Here is a 23315-nt window from a genome sequence, read left to right as displayed (position 1 = left end):
ATCGCAGTTTTTAACTCGTTTAGAATTCCGCCGATCGAATCTTTGGCGAATATCGAATAGAAAACGCAACCCCTGTACGTACATCGAAGATTTTACAACCGTTTTTGTTCTTTTTCATCGTCGTCGTACAAATCTGACCTCGCGGCACTCCAAATTAGAAGAAATGAGAGGATACTGCTTCACATCCGTGGAGGATCTCGCGGGTGATTTTAACGTATATATATATCGCACCTTATGCTTGGCGCGGGAGTCGTTCTCCTCGCTGAAACGAGAAAAAAAAGCCTAAGTAGAGAACGAGGAGAGCGGCTAAAGCAGCGAAAAAACTCGCGGCTCCGTTTTCTTGGCTCGGTAATAATTGCGTGAAATTCTTTATTGAGCTTAATACATAGCGGGCCACCCTCGTTCCCTTCTCATTTCTTTTCCCGGATGAAGAAGCAGTTCTCCCTGTCTCTGTCATTTCGTTTTTTTTTTTCTTTTTTCTCTACTCCCTTCTCGTTCTCATTTTTTCGTCCGTGTGCTTCTTTACTCATCTTCCGAAGCGCGGCTCCGCCGCAGTCTTCGGTTTTCCATAATTTCCCGGCTCTCTTTATTCGCCTTCCGCGCCGCCCAACAATGCGGAAAGCCATGGAATATAGAGGAGCAACGTAGAGATATTTAAATGCGTTCATAAACCGAATGACAAAATGAAATTGAAGCCCCATATTTCCGGGGGCTTTAGCCGCATCCCTCGCCGCTATTTTCCCCCTTTCAGTTCTGAGAACTTGCAAATACCTGCATAATTTCCGTTGCGCTTACGCCCGATTTCACATAGGGCGGGTTCGCGTTCGCAGTTCAGGTATATATTCAATGGAGTTTAAGCCCCTGAATTCGCCAATATTCATGAGAGTTGATTTTTTTTTAATTTCTGCCGTACGCCGTTCCATACCACGTGAAATTCCGTCGCTATTACGATATGGTACAACTGTCGAGCAGTGATAACGATTACCAATACCCATTTTCCAGGCCGAGCGACGGTAGCATAATGAGTATTACCGGGGCCAAGTAATATAATATGTTAATCCAGAAATTGAATACAGTAGCAACGTATCCGCGACATGCGTGTACACCGCGGGTATCCCATCCTCACAAGTAATCGCAAATTAAATTACCCTCACCGAGTGACACCTCCGGTAACTGCGTTACCTGTACGCAAATTCCCGTTTCTTCGTGTAACGAGGAGCGCCGGTGATTACGTCGTCGCACGGCGAATTTCGAATGTAACATGAAAGCGAAAAAATATCACAGCGATAACAACGGGAGGATGGAAAAAGGCTGGAATCAGCCTGGATCGGACTTTGCAACCTCCCCCCCCCCCGCGGAACGAAACGTCGCCCTATTTTTCGCTGTAAAACGTCAGAACTAATTGTGCGAATTTCGTCAACTTTGTAATTTCGAAAATGAGCGAGGGATCGGCGTAACGTAAGCGAGAATATTATACGGAAGGTTAACGTTGTATGTCGCGGGCATGGGACGTTGTACTTCGCGTCGTGTGATTTGTACATACAAATTATCGCCTCGGGTATACGGTGTAATGCTCGACGGCAATTTCGATTCGGTCAGGGCGTTCCCCTGTACTCGACTGATTGTGAGTGTGTATCGCGAGCACCTCGTGTACCGCGATGTACATCGTACGATCAACCGATCGCAGCTGCCGATATTCCCCGCTGCAACGTAGAACTCGTCGATTATCTGGATTGCTGAAAATTCGAATGACGAAAACGAGGGAAAAATTGAGCCCGCGGAAAAACATAAATCGCGGCGTATTTCGGGCCGCGCCTCACCGACGCGAACGTTGCGATATATCTCACCCTTTTCCATCGTCGAGATTGACGCGGAGCGAGCGCTACGCCCGCAAGATTATTTTTTTTTTGTTGTTGTTTTTTTTGTTGTTTTTTTTTTGCCATTTTCGGCTAGTTTTTGATTCGTTTATTTCAGCTGTTGCGCCACTCCTCACCGTGCGGGATACAAAAACGAATATAACCGCGCCGAGCCTGCGGAAAATTGGCGACGGATGAACAGAGGCGTGGGGACTCGATTGAAATCATTCGCCGGCCTCGTCGAAACTTTTTTTTTGTTTTTTGTCTTTTTTTTTTTTTTCACGTGCCAAGTCCCGTTCGTATCGCGGAGAGCCGGGAGTAATGGGAGAGGGAAAAACGGCCGGAGCGGGATTACACGCGGGAACGGAGGGTCGGATTTTGGGGTGGGTTTCGGAATGCGTCGATACGTCGATTTCATAATTCGTTGATACCGAGGACTGCGGATAGCTCTCGTACACGTCGGTAGTCGCGCGCGTCGACGATTCGTACCGGGAATTCGTTGTCGACACCCCGCGTTGCACTCGGTGCGAAATTAGGCTGGAAACGCGAAAAAATGGGAAAAATTCTGCTCGAAGACAGAAAGTTGGTTTACTCTCCCGTCACCCGCATGCTGTGCATATTCGTACCTCGATCGACGTACGTACGTTAAACTCTGTTCGGAACCGATAGGGTATCGGGTATACGTTATGGTTGCGGTGTTACCCGCCGCACGGGAGTACGAGATATGAATAATAAATTGGACGCCGGGCTTAACACAATAACCAATTAATTATGAAAATAGAGGCCTTTCGCCGTTTCACACGTATACATTTATGCATAATGTACACCGTTCGCCGAATCTATGCTTACGTAGATAGGAGAACAACGCGCTGCGGCGCACAACAGTACGGAGATTCTCGAATATATAGAAATTTCAATTATCCGTTGCGCAGCGTTTTCTCATTTCATTTAAAACGCCTCGTTTATTCGCCTGTAATATTGCCAATCGTTACGCTCTGATTTCGCAAACGCGGATCGACCTCCGAACCGCAACCCCGGTGTTCCGCGCGGGAGGTAAACGCGTACTCGTAAGAGTCGTTCGAATTTTTTCGCTCCTTTCTAGTCGCGAAAAAAGCGCAGGGCTTTGAATCCTTCGAGAGCAACGACGACGTCCGCGGAGCAGGGACCCCTAGGATCTGAACTTGGACTCCGGAGATTAGCGTGGGCGAGTGATGTCTTGGCAGCTTCCTCCGATGACGTAGCGTTCGTGAACACGTCGAGGTTCACAGCTGCAACGCGCCGGAAGTTTCTAGCGCTCAAACGCCGCGAGAGGATGTCGCAATTAACGTTGACACGGACTCGCTGCAGTATACACACGCGCGCGCGCTTATACCGTGGCGCACTCTCGACGTTTCTTCGTCCCTCGTCTCGAGACACCGCCACTCGTCGCAATCGCCGCTCATCGTAAATCACACGGCGATGTTACATCGGTAGCACCTTCGATTCAGATCCTCCCTCGCCAACGCGTCGAGGTCCACGACTCGATGATCACAGCAGGACGAAGTAGAGAGCTCTCTAATTTTGATATCGCCGTTCATTTTCCCCGCAGTCTCGCAATTTTCTCCACAGTTTTTTCATATTCTCCGATCGACCGAAGAACCGTGAGGCGATTCGATGCGAAGGAGGCGATTAGAGTTGAATAAAAAAAAAAAAAAAATGCCGATTTGTTAAATCATCGCGCACGTTTCCGAAGGGGGGAATCAGATGGACACGGTGCAGCTACACACACACACGCGACGGATATGTGTCGTACGTGCACGCGATCGGGGCGCGATGTCACAATCAGGACGGTGTTGTGGTGGAGCCGCCGGTTGCGTCGGAGGGGGTTGGCTTTTATAACGGTACGTGACACTTGAACGACGCCGTCTATCCCCGTGTACGTAAATTCCCATAAACGTATTCGGTGAAAATACACCAATCGGGGGATGATGGCTGTACATGTGAATATATATGTATGTATATGTATACATGTGTGTGTATCCGGTGATTGATGCACGGTTACAAGGACATAATTGTTCGACAATTGATGTAAATCGATTAATCGTTTCTATAATTAGAGAAAATTGCATCATCAAAAGTAAATCACGTCACACCCCGTGCCTCTATAGAATCGTGGAGGTAGACGGGGTAATTATTATCGATCCACACCGTCGCTGTTATAATCGTACGTGACAGAAACTGCGCTTCAATTGTTCTTCAACCCCTGCAGTCGTGGAAAACATTGGGATCCAAAGCGATCCGATTTGTAATAAAATATCTCGGTGGTTCGGGGGCGACGAGTAATTTTTCGCGCGCCGTAAAACGATTCGATCGATTCGGTGCGGTATGCGGGTAGACGGCTACGCGCTGACGTCCGCTGACCGTGTGCGGTTGCGAATTTTAATAAGGTGTGCAGCGGGATGTTATGTCGCCCCCACTCCCCCCGCCGCCGCGGTAACCCCGTGACCTTTAGCACTCGACGTACACGTCTACGCCGAGTTAGCGCAACAGTTGGATCAAAGAGAGACGTTCCGTCGGATTCGTTAAACTTTTCCGTCTCTCGTCAACACGGGCGGACCGACACCCGATGACGTCCCGAACCGCTTGGAATGTAGATAAGTCGATTCGTCGCGAATTATAGTCGAGGGAAGTTTTATGCGATTATAACGACGTCTGGAATCCGGTTATCGGGCTCCCGTCATCCGTATAGATAGATAAATTTTCTGGGCGGAGGTAGGAAGCGACGACGGGTGGGCGGAAGTTGTACGCGCCCGACGTATAGTATAATTGGAAAGAGTGAAAAACGCTGTAAACCAATTGAGGCTGCCAATACGCACTCGTCGTTCGACGTCTGATCGGCTTTGGCTCTGTGTACCCGCGGCTATACCGTCCGTCGTATCTGTACGCGTCCGGATAATTGCCCCCCAGAGGTTCGATCCGAAACTCGTCCGGTGTCGGTGATAACGGATTAAAAATCCCCAGATTCGTCAGACGTATTATTTCATTAAAACATCGGGAGGTACGATCGACAATCGTTCCCGATACCAACGAACCACCAGCTTATCCTCTTTTGGTAGAAGCGTCGGCGTCGGGATGCGTGACGTTACACTTACCACCGTTTCTACCACCCTCGCTGTCTCATCTCTCTCCTTCGCGAACTTCCTACACCCTGTACTCCTCATCTTATCGATTAAATACTGCCTGGGTATTTGTCGTTACGCCGGCCACCCTAAAAACCCTCCGTTCCCTCCGTATATGTATATTCGGCAGCCTTACGACCACTCATTTGTGGCCACGATTCGGGGCGGGCAGGTAGCACTCACCTTCGCCACTTAGGGAATCGATCCCCTACGCAGTCGATGCGCGTTCCTCGGGTTTTTCCGCGTGTTCATCTGGACTGCGAGGGCGATGTAACGTCGAGTATTCAATTTTTCATTATCGGGGTGGTTCGTTTTTCCGTATGCCGTACAAAATGGTTTCCATTCATGAATTATTCATTTGTTTATTTATTCACATTTTCATCGCTTCTGTCTTGCCGTCGGTGTATCAGGTGTACGCTGTATGCATACTGCACCGTGCATAAATGTAACTGAAATTTTTTTGAAAAGCGTCCACGTAGCGTACGATTCAAAAGCGTATATATATTTCAAAGCTTCCAATCGTTGATTGGCGATAAATTGTTAATTAATTGGACGAAGCGCCGATCTATTACGGTCAACAACGGAGGTAAAATCGTCGTTTGCTCTACCTGTCGAGTGCTTTCCCCATTTAATCTCGCAAAAAGTTCACGAGGGTGATCTTGTAATTGGAAGTCGACGCGTGCTACTTGATATTCGTTGGCCCGAACGTAGATTGCGAGATTCGACCTGTACGAAGTTAGCCCCCGAGTTTCGAAATTTGGAACTTTTTTTTTTTGTTGCAATCGCTCGCACATCGTTTGCACAACAAAAAAAAAGAAGCACACAATCGCCGGTGTTGATCAAGTAATTATTTAATATATCAACCCCATAGCATTTCGATCCCTGGTGCGGTTCAACGTGGTACATATTTACGGACTGCATGTTTCCAGGTAGGACGGATCGATACCGGTGATTGCTCGTGCAAACGGAAATTTTGGTGCATGGTGCAAAAAACGAAAATCCAAAATTTCAAAACTTGGGGGGCTAACTTCTCGCGTACGTATGCAGGGTGTCGGATCGATAGCAGGACCTGTTCGTCGAGTATACGGCACGTGCCCCTGAGTACGCGACTCTCACAAATCGATTTATACCTTGAAATTGTTTTTTCATATACCGTTCGAATAAAAGGGTGGCCAAAGATACGCGGAGAGTCGAAGATCTCTTCGATTTCAGTATCGCGCTCGGCGATCAGCGATCGAAGTTGGATAGAACTCGTGCCAGTTTCAACGGTACCATCCTTCCGAATATTACGTCGTACCTGTAGCGAGGGAATTTAAGAGACTAAAGTCGTCAATCATCAAGTTTTCTCTTATGAATATTACACGCACATTATGCATCATAAAATGGATCGCTATCTCCGCCTTGCTCTCTCTCTCTCCTCCTACAGGAATTGAAAAATGACTGATCTACTCAGAAGTGATTCCCACTGCCTCCCTCGCCACGGTTGCTCTAATTTTTATACTCATCAAACTCTGCGGGTAACTTGATCACTCTCATTATCCCCCCCTGCCTGGTAGCTAGTCCACGCCATCATTGATTACAAAAGTTTTGTCGGGTAGTCGCGAGTAAACCGGGTTAAAAATTAAAAACTCCTCGTAGCTTTCGCGTAAAATAAGCTTGCAACCATAAATTCGACAGAAATTAGCAAAATTGTCGATCACGTTCGTTCTTACATCTACTATGATTTTCTCTATCAACCGGTTTCTTACTTTCCTTTTCGTAAAAGAAAAAAAATGTGGGTCTGTATTTCCGCTCGTTAGCCGTTGTCGTATGTGAACGTATACTTTTATTTCTCTCTTCGTTCTCCTTCTCTTTTTCGGTATCGTTTTCAGATATATTTGCGGAGCGGAGAGTCAGGGTGCGCAAGGATGGACGAAGTAGGAAAAGAATTCATCGGATAGAAGATCATCTCTAGTTCGTCCAAGCGTACTTCGACATGCGAAAATTTCACCCCCAGTATTTCTCGCACATCAATTGAGCTCTGCGGCGCTAAATTGAATTACCCAGTCTCGGGGAGAGACAACTCCGTTTGACGTCATGAAAAATAATAATCATATCGCTGACGTACGCGAGCCAGTTTAGCCGCATATATTATCATCAATATTATATGTACGAGTGTACGCACACGGGTAAAACCGAGCAGGTAACACCGCGTACATGCAATATGCGGAAGCGCGTACGCGATAGGTGGAACTCGCGTTCCATGACAATGTGTATCTGTTCGCGCGTATCAGGCGACCGAAAAAGACGCGCGAAGAGAGTCGAACCATAGGAAACCGTGCAGGAGGAGTAGCGTTGGGTAATCGAATTGTACGCAGAGTTTTTTTTGCTGGTGTTTCAGATCGTTTGAAAACGGCATGAGGTCCCCGCACCGTCGCAATTTCTCCATCCCCGTTTCGAGCGCGTCTATTTCACTCTCGTCGCATCCGTCGAGCATCCGTGCAGCGTCGTCAACTCTGGCCGGGAGATTCGCCGGGAGCTTCGGAGAATTTCGAGGCGTCCGGGGTGCCCGGGTGGCGATGCGATGAGCCCGACGACCTGCGGGCAGGTCGTCACCCGACACCCCCGAACGTCGCCGCGACCCGATCGCGATCAGCGGCTGAAACCTGTCAGAGAACCAACGAGGAACCGACACCCTCTGCGGGGTCTCCGTTTTCGCGGGCCATGGAACACGAGGTGCGCAACGGGAACGTCGGTGACACCGAGGCCGATACGCCTGCCGTTACTTTCGTTTACTTCAACGTCGGGGAACGCCGGGAAGCCACCTGCTTCAGAGCTGACCAAGTCACGCACAAGGAGATCAAAGGTGAGTGGTGTTGTTGTCACGCTCGGAATTTTTTTCCCTAACGTTCGTCGACGATTAAAATATATATGAACTCTCCCGTCGTTTCACTCGCTACTTTTTTCATCGATATCAAACGGATCGCGTGTATACGATACAGCCTCTCTTGGGTTTCGAGGGGACTCGAGACTCCCGCAATATGAATCTTAATGAAGAGCGTAAGAGCGCTGATAATCTACCCGATGGCTCATATGAGGTCGTTATTTTATCGCGATATATTTAACAACCCTGGACGAGGTTCTTAGTTTCGTTGCGTTCGTCGTCCGTTTTTCCGCGCGGATCTTACCACCGCGTATTGACGACCGCGCGACCAGACGGCCGGAATAGAGATGGCTTTAAGCCGCGTGCGATATAAAAGTGGTGGCGGAGGAATGCAATGTTTCATCTCGGACGCTCGTCGATTCCCGTCAGCGCATCGGATAAAATATTACAGGGTCGATGAACGAGGGTACCGCGCGCGCAATGGCATAAACATTACTTGTGCCAGACCGAATCGCGCGGGGAGGAGGGGGAGCAGAGCGAGCGGGGGTCGGATTACCTGCAGTTTCTCCGTTCATCCGCTCATTAAGTAACAGGACTAATTGATGAGCCAGACGATCCCCAGACGGTCGGGTGATGCGTTTGCGTTAGAGTTCCCAATTCGTTTGCCCGGTAATTTTATCGTCGGTAGCAACGCGAACCAACCAATCTAGCGGAAACAGGTTACCGAGAGCTCTTTGTGTTCGTGCACGGTTTTTTAATCGTTACACGACTCCAAATCGTCCCGAACGTTCCCCATGAAATTGGACGAGCGAGGTGATTCGTTGAAATCCAATGTAACTTTAAAACTTCCACGCGTTCAAAACGTTCGCGGAGTTCGAACCACCCCCGATAGAATTTTTCCGATCTCGGTGAGCAATCGGCGATCTCACGTTTTCCGCGAACGGCTTACCCCCTGATACCGGTCTAGATATTCATACAGATTCGAACGGCGAATCGTTCCGTTGACGCACGTGTTCCAATTTCGCCGGAACTGCGCCGGGAACCGCTGAAAGCGTGACCTTATGTCCGCGAGGACTCCGGGGGCGGCGCAAGAAAGCTGAAAACGGAAGAATGCCGCTCCGCTGCTCGGCGACTCCGTTGAGAGGAGCACTTATCGCCGTAGCGGTAGCGGTGCAGGTGGATATAACAAGTACAAAGACGGCGAAACGTTCCACCCGTAATGGCAGCGGCGGCTTTGCATCCTCTCCTACCCCACGGCGTAGCCGTTGCGCCGCGCGTCGTCTCCGTTCCCCCCCCCCGCTTCCAACTCGAGCAGAAAGCTTTACAACCGGTAGTTTTTGTTTGAAAATTTAGCACCTACGACTGCTAGGTACGGTCTGTGCTCTCGAGGTCGCGCATGACGTCGACGTCGACGCTTGCGTGCAAAATTTTCTATGCTCACCGGTCGTACGCGGTTACGAGCGGAATATCTATGAGCGCACGACGATTCCTCGCGGACTGTACGCGTACACATGCCAAGCGTACGCGTCGTATGTACGTACGTGTGTACAACTTAACGAACTACACGCGTCGAATTGCGCAGACGAGACACGCCGTTCAGCCGTTTCATTTTTGGATTTCATTTTTTCGTCGTTTATTCTATTTCCGTACACATTTCCCGTCTACCTTCAATTGTAAAGCCCTGCCGTTTCGAGAGCTGTGATTAAAAACTAATTGCTCAAACAGAAACGGTATACGGTCGAAGCTTGTGCAATTGAATCGTTGCCCTGGCGGTAAAAGTGATTCAAAACGAACAAAACCGAACGGGAAACCAGAAATTGAATAGAAAAAAGGAACCTCAAAGCTGTCGGAATAAAAACAACGAACCGATCGAATATCTCGAGAAAATTTCGAGTGAATCACTCGCGGTCTCTTCGAGGGGCTGCGATATCGTTTCGAGGTGTTTTTGACGCTGCAGGTAACGAATGCGGCCCAATTTTCCATCGGATACTCTTTGCGAAGTGTAATTGCCGATGGAAGGAAAACTAGGGGTATTCGACACTTCCGATGAATTTTCGATCGACGAATTACGATCGGATTATTATTGTTACGGAGCTTCCGGGAATTCTGACTACTCCCGTATACCAGCGAGCTTGCGAGCAAAGGCCGTCCGCGATGAGTTCAGATAACAAACGTCGCGATGCAGAGCTTATTATCCTATTGAAACCAATGATCGGTCGGGTCTTTTGATTTTCACATCGGAACAAGTTAATGCTCGCTCTCAAATCTCTGTAATGGCGATCGTCGGTCGTGTGTGCCTTTTTCTCGATCTCCCTCTTCTGCGGTTTATTTATTTATTTTTTTTGGTTTTTATCTCCGGTTTCGGTGTTGTTTCTATGCCATTTGACAAAAAAAACGTCTTCCCCGCAAACGAATTACCGCTATGGAAGCAATCGTTATCACGCCTTTGTTACATGATTGCCTATTCGAATTTGAGGGGATCGTAAACCAATTTCAGAAGTTCCCCAAAATTCGAGGGGCTGTCGCGGGTCACGCGTCCAATTTGCGGCTGGCAGTTGGATCACGAATTTAAAAAAAATCGAAGAACAACGTGATCGTTCGGCGAGAATCGATCGAACGACACAGTTTGTATATACATAGATTATATACGTGTCAAATTTGCGGACGCGCTCAGGTTATTACCAAGGAAAAAGGAAAATCGTCTCTCCGGGGTGTCTCGCCGCCCGGAATCAAGATGAAAAATTGAGATGTGCTACGGAATGCGATGAGTTTTGCTGGAAGTACTTTCGCGACGTACACCTCCCTCCACCCGACGCAGAACTCCGGTTCGGGAGACTGCAGTCTCCTCGGCACTGCTTTGGCTTTTACGAGGAACGAATTACTTCCGCGAGGTACCTACCTACCTATGACTAGACGCTAGACGGGGGGGCGAGCTCGATTCCTTGTACACGCGTATACACACGAGTACTCGACGTACGTTGAAACGAACTTGATCCCATTGCCTTAATCATCTTTCGCCTATCGTTGGTAGGTACATCACGTAATCACATCTAGGTTCCGTGGTATGTTCATATATGTACGGGGACCGCAGGCGTAAAGTCTCTTCTTTGCTTCGCTATGTGGCGGTCTGCTAAGTCTGTTTCTGTTTGTCATCGACTTATATTTATACGGTTCTCAGAGTGTATCAAGATTGTAATTTCCGCCGCTTCCATCTCGTGAATATACATATACGTATAAGCGCGTGTATCGTCGTTACATATACACCTCTATCCGTACCGATCACCTTCCTTTCGAAGCGAAATGAATATGGCGCAAGCAGCTATATAGACGTCGTTATTACACCACGAGCGTAACGTTTCGGTTACTTTGCGATACGTCGATCGAAAACAGATTTCTCGAAAAAAAACCTTTAAAGTCCATTTCGTTCGCTTTTTTCACGAATTGACTGACGACCGTTTTAAACATCGAGAGATGGTTGCTCGCGAAACGGGGATTAAAACAGTTTCAGAACTAGATTAGGCGCGAGTCTTGTAGTACCGCGGGTATACTGCGGGAGATGGGGGAAGATCGATTATCCGACTATTGGACTCGATTCGAACTTAGTTCAAATTTCAATTTAAATTGTCTGACGGCGTGACGAGTCCAGAAAGTGCGAAGGGTAAGCTGCAGAAACTCGATTTGTACGAACATATTGCCGCCGTCGGTGTCAATAATTGGGGCAAAGCGCGGAAATTGTCCCCGGGATGAACTGCACATACATATACACACATAGCTTCACATATGTATAAGATATGTTCGTCACGTATGCACGTGTACGTAGGCGGTACATTTTCTTCGGCGTTCTAATCGCATATGAAATTGGGACGCTGTCGCATTGAATTCAAAATAAGCAAAAAAGAAAAAAAAAAAAAAACAGATTCTAATCGCTGATGTAATTCTACCGCGAAATGGAGATCCAACGTGCGGCCAAATAAAAGCGTATCTCTTCCGTTCTTGGGATGAAAAGCGAAGGCCGTGCAAACTCTCGTTTCTACCTGCGGCGGTTTGAGCAGCGCGGCGCCAGGTGTGGCGGCCGCGTGTTGCCTTATCGTACGTTACACACGAAGCTCATAAGGCAAGATATCGATCTGTTAAAATAAGTGGCGAACAGGAAAACGGATACCGGGTATGTACGAGAGATGAGTTGCGAGACACTTGACGCGCCATTGCGGCGTCGCGACGGCGACGTCAAGGTGGCGTCGCCTGGGGATAATATGGTTTCACGGATACTTCGCTATGTTGCCCTAGAATTTAACGGTCACCGAACCTCCCTCCTGGCCGGTATATCTCGCCGCGATCTCGCCCTTGCTTATTGCCGTTGCATCTCCCTGCACGTGCGTTCGTACGTTCCGTACGCCATTTTTTTTCCGACGGTATACCACAGTCCGGGAAAAAAACCGAAGCGTGGCAATTTTTCACGCTCATTGTTCGAACGAACGAACGAACGATAATTTTGCAAGTCGCAGATTTTCTCGTCCACCCGTTTCGGGGAACGTCGTTGATCACTCGCACGGCGTTCGTCGGATCGATTGGAGAAAACTGAAGAAGTAATTAGCGAATAGTCGGCGTTACGCTGTCGCGAGGAAGACAAGACAGGATAATTACGTCAATAACCGATGTACACCTACGGCAGACGCTCCGATATGGACAATGCGGCGCGGAACAACGACGCGAGAATTCAATTAGTCCCTATACGGCTGTGGGACGTTGGCGATAATTGAATCGGGCTGTTTTAATCACGATCCATTTGGTTGATCTAGTTTATCAGTCTACCGAGGTGAGAGACACGAGGAGAGGACGTGCTCTTTTTTTCACGTTTTCCGGCAAGGGTCTGCTCACACGACTCTTCGCAACTTACTCTCCGATATCGTAGCGCGTGATCGTCTTTGTATCCAAGTACGGTGCGGGATGCTCGACGAGCTGCAGTCATCGATATCAACTCGCGATTGGTTCTCTGCCTCTTTGCGTCATTTGCGACGGAAATAATTATTCAAATAATTCAGCGTCGAATTTCCATTGAAAACTTTCGCGATCCGAAGAGAACAATGACTCCGCGTCTCGTACCAAAACGATCCACGATATTCCCAATCATCCGTATCCGTCCGTTGGATGGAAATCACGATTATCCTCTGACCGGAAATCTGAGAAATTCGCCACCCGAATCAGCCTTCCATTTCCGCTTATTATCGGCGGCCGATGCAAAGAAATTTCTACACGATAACAAAAAATCCAGCTTTTCCCCGAATGTTCGCAGAGCTCTTTCGAAGCGCGGCGGAAGCCGGCCCTCTCGACATCGTGAAGCTCCGGCAGGGTGATAAACTGTTGAACATATCGCCCCATCTGCCCTCGAACACCCCCGAGACACCGTACTCGTTGCAGGTAATTAACCTCCACTCATCATCGTCATCGCTACCGTCATCGTCATCACTACCATCCTCATCACCGTCACCGCCATCATCACCATCGACATAAGGATTATTGATTAGTCTTAGAGTGCCCGCGAAGGTCGGCCCCCCTATAATCCCACTCCTATTTCACCCTTGTGTTCGAATTACAAGGTGGTCGGGGCTCATCCGGGCAGCACGGGGATGCTCGAGGCGGACCTGCTTCGCGCCCTGGAGCGCCGAGTTTCAGCGTTGGAACGGGAACTACGGGAACACCAAGAAGTCACCGTTGCGACGCCCTTTCTGCCCCTCAGGGAGCTCAAACGACAGGTTGACGCTTTCAGGAAAAAGCTCGAGACCACGGAGCACCTCAGCTGGCTGGGTGAGCTTTTTACGATTTATGTTATTCCGTCCAAACTGCGGGGAAAAGACCGCGGGGTTTTTTCGACCGACGACTCGTCGGGCGACGGAACCAGCCGCGGAATCGCGTTGAGGTAATACTACCGTACCGTATCGATGTCGAGTAGGTTGATCGGATCGATCGACGTGATTCAGAAACGATTCCGAAAAGCTCGTGTCGGACTTTGCGCACCGCGATCGTAATGCAGGTACACGGTGTTCCGTGTGCAGTATACAAAGCGTACACGCATAATGGATCCCCTGAATAGATAGACACCCACCGGTACACCCTTCCGACCCATTATCTTCCGCCGGTGTAACGAGATAACTTTGGAAAGCTCCGTCCCTTAACATGGCGGTACCGTAAATCAACTGAAATATTCGCTGAATTCCTTTAAATACGTTTAACAAACACGCGATGTGTATTTGGATACAAGTTTACTACGTAGGTCTAACAATAACCGTCCCGTCTGGTGTTGGTTGGATGTAGTCGCCAACAGTACGTACATTACGTTACACCTACGATTGCGGTTTAACGCAACAACGCGGGCAATCTCTGCAACTTGAAGAAACTCCGGGCAAGAATTGGGTATAACACATTCCGCCGGTATTCATCCGAAATTCGTGTACAAGTACACCGTGTATCGTAAATATGTGTATCTACGTCAGATATTATACGAGAGGGGAGCTCGTACACTTTTTTGCGTCCGCGAAATCGAGGAGAGTAACTCAAGCGGCTTATTGGAAGTATATACGCAAACTTTCGACAAGATTGACGTCTATACTCGCGCGCTCTTTTTTCCCCGTATTCGCGGATCCGAAATAAACGCTCGCGAGCTTTTCTTCCAGCATCAATTTAGCCGTATTCTCGTCAAGATTCCGCGCCGTTGTTGCGCTTCGCTGAGCAAGCACTCGCGGGGTTTTCCCGACCTTTTTCTTACGTTATTCAGATAGCAATAAATCATAATCGAGTTAAGCGGGACGATGGCACTCGGGCGGTTCGTGCCGTACGCGGTAAAAATGTTGAGAGAAAAAAAAAAGAAAAAAAAAAAAAAGGGAGAACGAGATAAACCGGAAAGTAAATAACGAGATAGGGCAAATATTGTCGTACGCGGTTACGGAAGCTCGCTATTGATATTTTTACGCGTAAATATGTACCGTGCGTAATGTTCTTCCCGATGCAGTGGCTATACATATCGCTATGTAATCATCTCGGCTCAAAGATGGCGGCGTAGGAATATTTTTAGCCCATGTTGCCGGTGGTGTGTAATATTTTTTTGTTCCGCGTATACATTATGCGGGTCTAAAAGCTGCTCCGCCCAACCCCTGTCCATCGGATATCTGTAGACGTTCGCGTAGAAAATTCCACGCCGCAAAAATTCCCCGAGGGCTTCGCTCGTTCTCGGTGAGAAGAAAATTTCGTTCGAACCCCGAGACGAACTATCGCATTCGAATTTTCTGGTGTACCGAAGAAAAAAATAAAAAAAACAAAATACGTCTGGTAAAGAAGCTTATTTCCTATCCCCTCCAGAGGTAGTAAATCCTCGTATAATTTTCAGGTCGTGAAACAACAGCCATTTTTCACGACGGTTATATGCACCTCGGGATCCTCGTCAAATCCAGTTTTGTAACAACGCCCATCTGCAAGAATCCGAATATTTTACGTGGGACAATTTTCCCCGTGTTTTTATTCTCTCTTCGCGCTTGACTTTTTCATTATTCTCTATTTTTTTTTTTATTCATATCGCGTGTTTTTTTTCTCGTTCCATTTCTCTCGCGAACCTGCTTTAATACGGAAACTGATGAAATTAAAAATGGATCGTATGAATAAACGCCGCGCCGAGAGCGTTGACGGTTACCGTTGGGATCTGACGCCGCCTGACAGATATACGGGTGCATAAACAGAGAGGACGTTCGCTGCAGGATATGTCGCACGACGTCATTGCTGCGACGAATAAAAATATTCGCCATGGCGGAAATCCCTCGATAATCATCCTACCGGCCGTACCGTTAGGGTCCCGCAATGCCGTTTACCTGATGTTCAATTCTCATTTTCCGTACGCGCAGGGTTCTACAAGCAGCTTCCGGAACCGATTTCGACCGAGGCCTGCCGGAGACTGCAGTACCGCAGGAAAAGTGACTCGGTCAAGCGAATGGTCCGCGAAAAATTCCTCAACATTTGGTAAGTATCGTTGATTAAAATTTCGCAATTCCAGCAAACCGCGAAATTAAATTCTTTATACCGTACCTCATTTCTCGCTCGCTCCGACCTAACCGGACGACAGCTATACACCGATCGGTGAAAGCTCGGGAGTCGGAGGGATGAAATTCTTTGGATTATAAATAAGGAATCTTCATTGTTACCGATACCCGAAAGGGATTTCCACCGTCGTCGAATCGTCGACGATTATATTGACAGAGTTTAAATTCTTCGACATCGGCGAAGCAAACTCCATAGGATTTCGCCGACCCTCTTGAAATTAATTATGAACCGAGCGTTCCTCGTTAACGTGCTCTCTAATTGCCCTTCAGATGTGTAGCTTTCGGAAAGTTTGAGAGATAAATTTTATTCGGGTCGCAAGCCTAACTCGAGTAATCGTAAGCTAATCTTACCTAAGCTCAGCTAAGCCAAACTAAGCTGAGAGACGGGAGTAAGTTCGGAATCCGCACGAATTATACGATCGGGCTATTTTTGTAAACAACATTGACATTGGTCAGGATTAAATCACCCCCAGAGCGCCTAGCACCCCGAAGGGGAAATCGATGGAATGAAAATGTTTCATAAAGTGAATAAAGATATTCGAGGATATTTCATTGGGTCCCGATCGAACGGTCTACGGGATTAGACGTTTTTCTCGATGAGGATAATTAAAACTACGAGCTGCGCGTCGATGTAATAAATCATTTTAGCGCGAAGGAAGTCGGTAACTATGTTCTCAAATAGAATTTCGCAAAAAAAGCGCGAGGTAAAATATTGCCGGATGTCGCAGGTCGATGTTTTCCTTCGCTTTTTCACTCTGCGTTGAATTTTCAATTTCGCCCAATTTCGTATCGGATAAAGTTCAGTCATGGATTATTGGATAAACGCGGTGACGGTAAATTCAATAAACTAGCCAAGCAATATCGATACCGTAGCCTTCGATATTATTCATTAATCGACTCGACTCGGTTCCCATCCAGCTTCGTTCTCCTTACTTTCACTCCAGCCTTTTCAAATCCGAATACTTCCCGAGAAGAATCGTGTTCTGCTCGCAAAGTCGCGCGCTTATTACACTGTTGAGAAAATTGAAATTAAAACTCACCTCCCACAAACGCTTTCGTTGTATCCTAACGTTGATTATGAGAAGAAAAAGACGTTACTCGTAAGGATTCCGGATATAGCGGAGAAGGAGATGGCTTCGGCCCCCTAGAATGAAATTATATCGGACGGGATAACGGTCGCCGCCAATTTCCGTGCAAATAGAACGTCGAGCGTGGCGTCCCCCTAATTTGTTTGTCTTATATCAATTTATCCGTCGTTCCGTTTGATCGCTCTCCGCGCCTTCGAATCCGAGGGACGCGTCAAGCTGAACAAACCCTCGTACAACATCACGTCGAGTCGGGATGCGCGTCACCGAATATTTACAACTTTTACGTTACACGTATACGTACATCTCGAGCATTATACCGACGTGTACAGATAGAAATTCCATTTTATTCCGTTCGATTTATATTCCCCATTCTTCAAATACTTTCACTCGTATATTATTTCTCCGCGTGTATCATCGGACGGGCGTGTCCAGCCCTTTCAGCAGCACCTTCGCGCATACCCACCTGCAGAATTTCACACACCCCCTCCTCGGTAAGAACGTCGACGATAATGATAACAACAATACGAGTCGCTCGTCCTATATAGGTACCGACTGTACAAGTTCTCCGAATATCGGAGAAATTTCCCAAACCAACGGCCAAGTCATTTCCTAACTGTCACTTCAGAACCGACGACTCAACGATTGTCTTCGGCGTCCGCGAATCGACGCGAGTTCGTTGCATCTCGATAATATTAATGTACGCCGCCGAATGCATTTCTTGTCCGTTACACCGTTACACACCTACGTCGTGTCTCGAATCGTAAAGGTAAAAAGTTAAAAACACCCTCAGCAACAATGGGGTATAATAAAAATGTCACCGCGTCGGTGGTAGCGCGTGGTAACGACGTCGTGTAAAAGTAACGTACGCATTATAAGCGTAAAGGACACGCTCGCTACCGGATAGCTTTTATGTAAATCCAGGTATGTTGCGTACACTCGCAATTCGTTCGTAACGACTCGATATGATTTTCTCGGTACGTTTCGCATCTGCAGCACCGCGTACGCGGGGGATATTTTAGTCGGACCAGTTCGCGCGGACTTTTCGCACGGTGCGTTAAGCCGTCCGTTCTACCGCGTAGCAGGTTTACACATAAAGCCCCCCCCCCCATTTATCGCTATGAATTGTTATTGCCAGGGCGTCGATAACACGTTTTCTATAGGAACTACATCTGTACAGTTTTGGTTTCCGTTAAAACTACGTCCACGCGGATGAGTTAAATATACGAATCGATGCAATTGAACCGCGGAATATCTTTTGTCTATTTCTGCTGAACTGTGCGGTAAATTATCTAAACGGCGTCAGGTGCCACAAAGGGTTGTCAATATACACCGGAATTCACTCTATTCAATTCCCACTCGCTGCCGATTCATATGGGAAAGGATTAATCGTCGCACGGACAAATATACTCGGACGGACGTTTTCATTATCCGTCGGCCGACCACCCCTACGACTTTCCAGAGTCAACGAGTCGAGCTTGCACCTTTTTGTTACCCGCTATCGATAATCCGATCTTGATCCCTTCGATTCGCGTTCGACTCCAACGAAGCGTCGTAAAGTCGGATGAGAATCTCTCGTACTTTTCAAAAACTTTTCAACCGGAAAATGACGCGACGTTGTTATTTCAGCGACGTCTCCGTATCGTCGAGCGTACGTCAGTGGCTTCGCTCTCCTGCCTTCGACGCGCGGCAGTGGGAAGACGAGGAGCTTTTACTGATGCTGCAAGCGATGTTCATGGAGCTAGACCTCTTGGAGAAATTTTCAATACCCCTGTCAACGCTACGGAATTTCCTCTACGAAGTATACAACAACTACAACGAGGTTCCTTTTCACAACTTCAGGCACTGCTTCTGCGTAGCTCAAATGGTACGCCGCTAACTAAGATTTCGTTAGCTCGCGCGTATCTCCGATCGAATAATCAAACGAGGAAACTTCTTTACACCTCATCTCCGCAGATGTACGCGATCGTGTGGGCGGCTGATCTACCCTCTAAAATCGGTCACCTCGAAGTCTTCGTGCTCCTCGTGTCCTGCATCTGCCACGACCTCGACCACCCCGGTTTCAACAACATCTATCAGATAAACGCTCGCACCGAGCTGGCGCTGCGTTACAACGATATCTCACCCCTGGAGAATCACCACTGCTCGGTGGCTTTCAGGGTACTCGAGTCGCCGGAGTGCAACATCCTCGCCTCCCTCGACGCCGCGACCTTCAGGACCGTCAGGGAGGGTATAATCAGATGCATACTCGCCACCGACATGGCCAGACACAACGAGATACTCGGACAATTCACGGAGACCACGCCAGAATTTGACTACTCGAACAAATCGCACACGAATTTGGTGAGTTGGACGGTATTGTTGGCAATATAATAATTATTTTATCTACTCAATTACGAACTTTCGGTATGCTAAAGCTAACTTTGCATCTCTTCATCAGAGTCGAAAGACTGAGCACCCGGTGGTAACACAAGTATATTGCATGTGAAAATGAAAATTAAATTAAACCAGGTAGCATGCGACTAACTTTGTACGATGAGCTCGTTGCCATTTTTCAGGGGTTTTGCTATACCTGTATACCTATCATAGCTGAAATAAACCGACTAGGAATCAATCGGCATAGTTACTCCGTTTACTTTCCGTAGTTGACCATGGTTCTCATCAAGGTAGCAGACATCAGTAACGAAGCGAGGCCAATGGACGTTGCTGAGCCCTGGCTCGACAGACTCCTACAAGAATTCTTCAAGCAGAGCGACGCGGAAAAGCTCGAGGGCCTTCCCGTCACGCCTTTTATGGACCGGGACAAGGTCACGAAACCCTCTTCGCAGTGCAGCTTTATCGGGCTCGTTTTGCTCCCTCTGTTCGAAGCTCTCGGCGAACTCTTACCGGAGTTGCAGGTGGGTGTTGTCTCGGGTGGAATTGGTGGATCGATAATTTTCTGATCGTCGTTCGCCCTCCGATTTCAGGAATTCATCGTACGCCCCGTCCGCGACGCCCTCGAGTACTACCGTCGTTTGAACGAAGCGGCCAAAGACGAACGCCTCCACCGCAAGAGTATAGTGGACCTCGGCGAGTCGAACACTACCTCGATATCGACGTACGTCGTGAAGTCGATGTCGACGCAGAGCGTGCGTTCGAAGAGATCGGGGGGGTGCGCCGTCAGATCGCGATCGAGATCGATCGAGGATTCGGTGGAGAATCTGACGATTGAGGAGGTCGACACGGTGGACAGTTCGGACCCGGAGACCGCGACGGAGGTCGAAGTCAGCGAGAAGACACTGAAATTCAAGATATCCACCGAGGGTAGCACCGCGGGGAGGAAAAGTTATCCCGGGAGCCGGAAGGGCAGCAGAGAGAAGAGCACGCTCGATTACCACCACCACGACCTGGCGAGGGCCATGCGGGAGCACGATCCCGACAGGGAGCGGCGAAGAAGCAGAGGCGAGAATCTCAGTAGCGACATGAGCTCACCGGTGAGCGCGAGGTCGGGCGACGATTCGAGGATCCTCGAGGAACTGGAAAGAGACGAAGTGGTCATCGAGGTGCACCAGAGGGTCGAGGGGGCCGAGAACGGTAACGGCAACTACAACGCGATCCTCGACGAAGAACTGAGGACGAGGTGCAGCTGCTCGTGCATCGATCACCAGGAGCGGGACAAAACGACGCCGAATAGTCACAAGTCGTTGTTGTCGAGGCTGAGGACTTTTACGGACAGATTGAGCATCAGCTTCGATTCAAGGGAGTCGCCCGCGATCAAGTCGCAAACCGCCAAGACCGCCGGTAAATGCCTGAGCAAGAGCAACTCGATAACGGGATCGAGTTCGGCGCGACACGTTCCAGTCCACTGTAAAAGTTGCAACCTTGCCAAGACGAAACAGGTCCTCGTCGAGGAAGTCTCTGAGCCTGCGAGAGAATCGAAAAATTGCGGAAACACCAACGACAGGATCGCGACACCGAATATACAAATTTCATGGGCGGAGAAGCGTGCGACGACGCTTCCCAAAACGAGGAAGTCTCAGGATGGTAAAAGTAGGGGCTGGAAGACCGTGTTCGCCAAGGAAAAGCGGCCGTCCGTTTCTCTCGAAGCTATACCGGCTACGGACGACGACGTCGCGGTGATAAAGCACAAGCGAAACTCTTCGAATCCGGAGGGAAAGCTCGCTACTGTAAATACGACGCGGGATACGACGGTGAACGTCAGTCCGGAAAAGGAATTGAGGTCCCTCGGATGCACGGCGGAATTCAAGGGAACCAAAAAAGCGCGGACGAAACCCGAGATAGTCCTGAACCCGAGTACCAGTAGCAATGCTCTGGACAAGGAAATCGGCAAAGTTGAGATCAGGAGGAGCTCGGCGAGCATGGAGGACATCACAAAGATCACGAATCAAAGCGAGAGTCTTTTTCTCGGCTCACAAAACGACAAAGACACCGAGGAGCTCCAGCACACTGGAAGCCTGGACTCGATGCTTCACAAAGAGGCGGAAAAGGTCTGCAAAAAGTCACTGGTCTTCTCGTCACCCGGAGCTTCGAAGAAATACAGCGCAGGGATTTTCTCGAGGTTTAAATCGGGGATGAGCATCGACAGCGCGAGAAGCAGCAGCGGACCGCTGAACGAGCAACAGCAGCAACAACAGCAGCAACAGCAGCAACAGCAACAACAACAACAACAACAACAGCAGCAACTTCAAGGAGGTTGGATATCTTCTCTGGCTGCAAGCTTCAGACCGAAGAGGCAAACGAGCGAAGTTCAATTTTCGCCGCAACGTTCGCAGTACCCGAATCACGATGGGTTCAAGTGATGTTCGGATTGTATATAAAATGAATGAAAATAAAAGACGAGCCGATGGCGACGAACTCAAGAAAGACGAAATTCTTCGTACTACTTCTGATACCAGAAATCAGGACGAAGGGAAAAAATCTACTACCTCTTTGTTTTTCTCAGTTACCAGAGAAATAGGTGAAGACTAAACGCGTGCTCGGTATCAAAGTTGAACGGTCGACTTTCGACTCGGGTCAGTTGGGTGTCAGATTATATCTGCAGTATATTCAGGTCTGCGGCAGTTCCACCCTGAAGAAAAGGGGGAAAATTTTAATAAAGTGCACAAGAGTAAGGAAAAGGAATAGAAGAAGAAGGGAAAGTTGGAGAGGAGAAAATCGGGGGCTTATACTTTCCTCGAACCTCTGGCTATACCAAAATATTAGTCTTTGCCCGTATTCGATGCTACCCGCGTACGTCGGCCGACAAAATTCTAAGAAATATAGATGATTTTATTTATTGTTTGAAAGGAGAAAAAAAAACCATCAACAGCTAGCCTAATGATTAACAATTATTAATGTTATTCGTTATATATGTATATTGAATATAATATATGTAATGTATGGGTACATAGGATATCCATGGAATCATTCACACATTTTACAGCTAATTCACTGTATTATGTATATCTGTATATACATACATATTATTCCTCAAGAAATTGAATAATGTGGCGATATCGGCGATATTATACCTACACATTATCATGTCGCCAAAAACTTGGCGATAATTGAATAATTTCCGACGAAGAATTACACTAATTGTAAAATCTCTGTACGCATATCATGCCATTCGATACTTTATCGTGGAATTGTAAAAATTTGTACTCTGTACGAGAATTGAAATACGATATACATGTAACTTATGCGTAGGGAGGGACCTACCGACACCGCAATCGGGGTACCTGCATATCTGTAACGATACGTCACTGTGCAACAACAATTTCGAACCTAAATATCAAAAACGGACGCGTCCGTTCGAGATGCTGAGTTGAAATTTATATACATATATATTCAAATCTGATACGTATATTACGTGCACACCGGAGATCCATAATTTTTCTTTCCCACTCTCTCTCTCTCTCTCTCTCTCTCGCCTTCTCTCCCCGTTTCTTCCCCTTCTCTCTCTCTCTTTTTTTCTTTCTATCCACATTTATATTTTTATACCGTGTATATCGATATGATGTGTACCTTGTACGACGATCAAAACGCATGTATTGTTCAACTCTAGTCTTACGTTATTTTTTCCCCCCCGCCACTGAATTTTACTCGGGTATTTTCATCGCTACTATCATCCGTTACGAATATCACTCTCGGTCGTAATTGCGGTCGTTACTATTATTTCATTCGATGAATTACCTACCTAGTAACAGTGAATTTTCAGAAGGAAGAATGAATCTTCAAAGATCAAGTTCAATCATAATTTAGAATCACATTCGGTTAGATAAAAAATT

The 23315-nt window shown here is 47.8% G+C and overlaps 1 protein-coding gene across 7 annotated transcripts in view; it reads left to right on the top strand.

Moving 5' to 3' along the window:
* LOC105683733 overlaps positions 1-23065 on the top strand; it is a 61868-nt gene extending 38803 nt beyond the window's left edge. For all 7 annotated transcript variants that reach the window (XM_048651739.1, XM_048651745.1, XM_012396536.3 and 4 more), the window contains 8 exons: positions 7395-7859; positions 13171-13295; positions 13475-13682; positions 15767-15881; positions 18676-18913; positions 19003-19389; positions 19692-19943; positions 20013-23065. In XM_048651739.1, coding sequence (XP_048507696.1) covers positions 7718-7859; positions 13171-13295; positions 13475-13682; positions 15767-15881; positions 18676-18913; positions 19003-19389; positions 19692-19943; positions 20013-21845 — 3300 coding nt within the window. In that variant the 5' untranslated portion in view covers positions 7395-7717 and the 3' untranslated portion in view covers positions 21846-23065. The remainder of the gene's footprint in view (positions 1-7394; positions 7860-13170; positions 13296-13474; positions 13683-15766; positions 15882-18675; positions 18914-19002; positions 19390-19691; positions 19944-20012) is intronic.
* The last annotated feature ends 250 nt before the right edge of the window (positions 23066-23315 follow it).

Source organism: Athalia rosae, chromosome 1 (assembly GCF_917208135.1).
Source record: "Athalia rosae chromosome 1, iyAthRosa1.1, whole genome shotgun sequence".
In the NCBI taxonomy this organism is placed as follows: domain Eukaryota; kingdom Metazoa; phylum Arthropoda; class Insecta; order Hymenoptera; family Athaliidae; genus Athalia; species Athalia rosae.
The sequence above is the reverse complement of the archived record's forward strand: the minus strand, read 5'-3'. Positions and strand labels throughout refer to the sequence as shown.